The sequence below is a fragment of the Penaeus vannamei genome, chromosome 24, assembly GCF_042767895.1.
Source record: "Penaeus vannamei isolate JL-2024 chromosome 24, ASM4276789v1, whole genome shotgun sequence".
NCBI classification, from domain to species: Eukaryota; Metazoa; Arthropoda; class Malacostraca; order Decapoda; family Penaeidae; genus Penaeus; species Penaeus vannamei.
The window spans coordinates 552,709-558,317 of NC_091572.1; the positions used below are offsets into that span (position 1 = coordinate 552,709).

At 36.2% G+C, this 5,609-nt stretch overlaps 2 protein-coding genes across 2 annotated transcripts in view; both read right to left on the minus strand.

Moving 5' to 3' along the window:
- The window catches only part of LOC138866259 (uncharacterized), a 5,305-nt gene extending 4,477 nt beyond the window's left edge, over positions 1–828 (minus strand). Inside the window, exon 1 of the mRNA XM_070138769.1 lies at positions 772–828. Within this exon, the coding sequence (XP_069994870.1) occupies positions 772–828 (57 nt within the window). The remainder of the gene's footprint in view (positions 1–771) is intronic.
- On the minus strand, positions 530–1,800 carry LOC138866175 (uncharacterized). Its single transcript, XM_070138111.1, has 2 exons — positions 1,761–1,800; positions 530–1,373 (listed from the first exon to the last, which is right to left on the minus strand). The coding sequence occupies exons 1-2, from the start codon at positions 1,770–1,772 to the stop codon at positions 843–845; spliced, it is 543 nt and encodes a 180-aa protein (XP_069994212.1). The 5' UTR covers positions 1,773–1,800; the 3' UTR covers positions 530–842.
- Positions 1,801–5,609: the final 3,809 nt, after the last annotated feature.

A 5,609-nucleotide genomic window follows, 5' to 3' on the forward strand; every position in this document is an offset into this window, starting at 1 on the left:
TTTTTTAGTGTGCGTACATATATAAATAAATATATATGTGTGTGTTTGCGTGTGTATGCATACATACATACAAATTTATATTTATATTTATATATGATTATATATGCATAGATAGACAGGTAGATAGATACACATCGATATAGATACGCATGATTAGGTAGAATAATATATCAATGAAATTCCTCTTTTTTTCCTTTCTTTTTCTGCAGATGACAATTCTAAAGTCTACAAGAGAAGGAATATATGCAGTAGATTGTGGAGGAGGAATGGTGTGCAGAGGTGGCCCCTGGAATCCAAATGGTTGGGGGGGGGGGGTGTTCCAATCAGAGAGGGAAATGAATGATTTTGAAACATTTAAATCGATTGTAATGTTTCTTTCATGTTTCATTCTCAAGCTTCAATTTAAGAAATTAGGGGTATGTGGTAATATTAGAATGTCATATTTATAAAGAAGAATGTCAAGAGTAGAAAAACAAGTCATGCTTCGTTAGTCCTGAAACTGAAACTCAGATTTGACTTTTTTCGCATGGTTTATTTGATAATCTCATTAGCTTTCTGAATCAGAGAAATAATAATCTTGATTGTGAAACAAGTTCGATAATAAGAAAAGTTCGAGGTCTGTGAACATATTTTCCATTAGATTATTGTAATTTTTATTGTGTACACAATGTACTGCTATTCCGACATTAAAAAGAGAATTCCTCAGTTTTCTGTGGCCTCCTAAGAGTGACCACCTTACTACCAGTGCCTGAAAAACCGGCGTGAGCAAACCGGACTATCAGACACATCTGGTGAAGGACCATCGCCACAAGGCCTGTCGTAATCCATGCCTCACCCCTTCCTTATCCCCTGTAGCGGTAGCGGTAACCGGCGTAGTAAGGATAGTAGTGGGGGTAACCGTGATAGTATCTGTTGTAGTAGTGAGGGCGTCCGTGATAGCTGTAATGAGGTTGAGGTTCGGGTTCCGATTCGACTGATCTCTTGTGGAGGCTGTGGTATCTCTGAGGGTAACCATAGTAGTTGTTGTAGCGGTAGTTATTGTAAGGGTAGCGATAGCCATGGTGGTATCCATAGCGAGGATGGCCATGGTGGACTACCTGGTAACTATAGCTGTTGGAGGGATCAGGGTCAGCTGCTGGTTGAGGGTCAGCTTCCGGCATGGGGTCAGCTGAGCGTTTGGTGAGGCCGTGAACTTGAGTGCTGACGGAGTAGGTGCCGGCAGCCGGATGCTTGACATAGTGGTGGCGAGGAGAGTAGTGATGGTAGGGGTATTGGTGGTAGGAGTAGTGGCGGTAGGGGTAGTGTTGGTACTTGTGTGGCTCGGGATCGGCGTGTGTTACCACGGCCGCTGCCAAACACACCAGTACGATTGCCTGGAAAATATACTTTTATAAATTTAAATTATCATAGAAGTACACATTGCTTTCTTTTGGAATAATGGTATTTTTCCTTTAAAGTAAATCAGTGATGATTAATAAATTTTGTCTGATTTAAGTTTACATGAATCAATCAAGCTGATACATGCCTATTATTTCACAAATACTAATCAAAGTCTTTTAAAAATCTAACTGAAAATATAAGTGAAAAAGTGAAAGAAAAGGGTTATATTAGTATGTATGTATATAGACAGATGTATGCGTTCATACATACATATCTATCTATGTTATATATGTGTGTGATTTCTGTCTGGGATTATGTATGCATATGTACCCTCAAGTATTAGATAAAGTTTTTGTTCGCTAACATCTATGGCGACTCACCGCAAGCTTCATGGCTGGACCTCTTCTTGGCTCACCGAGGACGCTGTGTCTGCTGACTGCTTGTGGAAGCCGCTTTATATACGGCTCCTGTGCGTGGCCTTGGACAAGCAGGGGTTCACGCACCCTGAGGGAACAGCCATTAAAACTGTATTTCCTCAGTCTGTCAAAGACGAGTGCTCTCTTTTGCTTATTCATTAATGCATTTGTGTATATCATATATCTGTCTCTGCTGTGGGGTGCAGTTTATCGCAGAAAGTGGTGGTATACCTCCTACCCGAGTCATACGCACATATACCAATACTTAATTTATGTGTTCATTCATACGCATGCACACACACACATATATATATACATATGCAAAAATGCATAGGTGTATATAAATATAATTATAGATGTGTATGTTTGTGTGTGTTTAAGTTTGTGTGTATACATACATGAACATATAAACATGTACACACACATACACACACGCTCACACACAGGCATATATATATATATATGATTATGCATATGTATACATACATTATACATACACACACACACACACACACACACACACACACACACACACACCTGCATGTATATATGCACACACACACACATATATATATATATATGTATGTATATATATATGTATATTTATATATATATATATATATATATATATATATATATATATATATATATATATATATATATATATGCATGCATATACATATATGTACATATGTATATATATATTCACACACACTCTCACACACATACATACACACACAGACACACACACATACATATATATATATGCATTTATATATGTATGTATCTATGAATATATATAATTCTATATATACACAGATACATGTATATACATAAACATGCTCTTATATGTATATATATATATATATATATATATATATATATATATATATATATATATATACATTCATATATATATACAAGCATATACATGTATGTGTGTGCGTTTATGTGTGCTTATGTGTTTCTTATTGTGTGTGTGTCTTTTTGCGTTTGTGTGTGTGTGTGTGTGTGTGTGTGTGTGTGTGTGTGTGTGTGTGTGTGAGTGTGTCTGTGCGTACATGAATATATAAATATATACATATATATATTAATATATTATATGTGTGTGTCTGTATGTATATGCATATACACACATACACATACACACATGTGTGTGTGTGTGTATGTATGCACACACATATATAGGTATATATGTATATGGTATATATACATATATGCATATGTATATATATATATATATATATATATATATATATATATATATATATATATATATATATATATATATATATATATAGTATATATGTACACGCACACATACACACAGACATATAAATATACATACATACATACATACATATATATGTATATATGCATGCATGTATACAATGTTCAATTTATCAATAGTGGTTCATAAACCCATAGTTGTAACCCGAATTAAGTCACAAGGATTGTTCCTTCCTGTTAGGATTGTTTTTCAAAACAAAAACAAATTTAGAGATACTGCCGAATTTCGCTACCTGTTTCTCATATAAATGTACATTTCAGTGAAATATATTCATTCATATCAAACAAAAATAATATTTCTGGGAAATATGGGTTGAGTGCTCTTTCTATAATGCTCATTGTATTTCTGTACGTGTGATTGATGGAAATTTTACGGTTATGTTGTTTATTTATCTCTCCCTCTCTCTCTCCTAGTAAAAAGGTACTTAGTCATGTCATTATATATCATATATGTGGATAGATAGATAGATATTGATTGATAGTATAAGTAATTGTTTGAAGTTATGTTAATTTACGAATATAATATCGACTAACCGACCGACAGACGAAATGTAAATAAATATGTCGCCCTGTCATTTTTCAGAAGCACTTGAAATATACATATATATATGCATGTATGTACTTTCATAAACACTTGAAAGGGTACAGAGAATGTATATTAGAAGCTAAACAATATCAGTTTGTCGACCAACCTTCCCTTCACTTCTTCATGAAAATGTCTCCAATAGTTTAATCGTTTCGAATTTCTTAATCTTCTTTTATCATGATTTTATTCCTAAAATGTGAACTTCAACTTACCAGACTGATAATCTCTTATGACTTTAATCTTTGTTATGGTGTATATACATTTTTTCTGTGAAATCTGACCTTGAAACTTCTCCATTAATCAAACACATCAAGAGGCATTCATTCATAAACAGCTTATTTCCTATTACTGTGATGGCACTTAGCGGATCAGTTTTCTGGAGGGAGTACAGAAACTCCTTCCGCACTGTACTTTGGCCATTGCTAAACCATAGGTGCCTCTCCTGTTCAGTGCTGTTTATATGAGTCTATGATTAATCCTACGTATGAAATCTGACACATACTAGGATGGCATTTCCTGATATTCCATGAGGTCGCCACTGAAGGATTTGAAAAATTCATCAGTATACTTCAGTTAACCAATTCATAGTTCAGATGGTATCTAGATTCATGGCTCGTAGCCTAGACGCATGCATGGGATCTATAAGATGCAAAATGTTTTTTTTCATGATTATCAAAAATGTTCCACTCCTTGAAGCAAAGGATACTGCTAATATGTGTTAGAGCAAGATTTTAGGTCCCGAGATCTTATCTCTAGAACTGATTTTATTTGTCACAATAAAGGAAATACAAGAAACCTCGATTTGTTTGTAGATAAATCTAGAGTTGACTAAATCACAAACCTAACAGATAAGCAGATATTCATAAGGGTATATTTATCTAAGTATATTTTATCATACGATTTTGTTTTCCAAAAGAACGAAGGAATGTTGTAGGACAAAGAAATTCACGTATTTGTATTTTCATCTTTAATCTTCACACTAATGATTCCAAATACCAAATTTGCAAAGATATTCCCTATTTTCTCTTCGAAACGTGATTACCACCCTGCCTGTGCCTGAAAAACCGGCGTGAGCAAACCGGACTATCAGACACATCTGGTGAAGGACCATCGCCACAAGGCCTGTCGTAATCCATGCCTCACCCCTTCCTTATCCCCTATAGCGGTAGCGGTAACCGGCGTAGTAAGGATAGGTGTAAGGATAACCGTGATAATATCCTTTGTAGTAGTGAGGGTGTCCGTAATATCTGTAGTGAGGTTCAGCTTCGGGTTCAGGGTCGGCTGATCTCTTGTGGTGCTTGTGGTAGGTGTAAGGGTAGCCATAGGGATGGCTGTAACGGTAGCCATAGTAGGGGTAGCGATAGCCATGGTTGTAGCCGTAGTGGGGACGGCCATGGTGGACTACCTGGTAACTATAGCTGTTGGAGGGATCAGGGTCAGCTACTGGTTGAGGGTCAGCGTCCGGCATGGGGTCAGCTGAGCGCTTTTTCAGACCGTGAACTCGAGGAGCCACGAAGGAGGTGCCGCCACCAGGATGCCTGGCCACTCCATCGCCCTCCAGTGGCTCTAGGTGATGGTGACGGGGATAGTAATAGTGAGGGTAGTAATAGTAAGGAGAGCGGAAGTAGTGTGGTTCGGGATCGGCGTGCGCAACCACAGCCGCTGCCAAACACACCAGTACAGCTACCTGTAATAAGGCAAGGGAGTTCGTAGAATTAGTATTTTTCACTTTGCTCATAAAAAAAGCAATAATTGCAATGCCATACTGAAGGCTGTTTTATAAAATTAGTACGTTACATTTACTATTTTTAGATTCAAATTATATTTATTAGCTTTATAAGACATGTGCGCGTGTTTTAATATATATATACACCTACATAAATTTCCACACACACATATATGTATGTATGTATATATATATATATATATATATATAT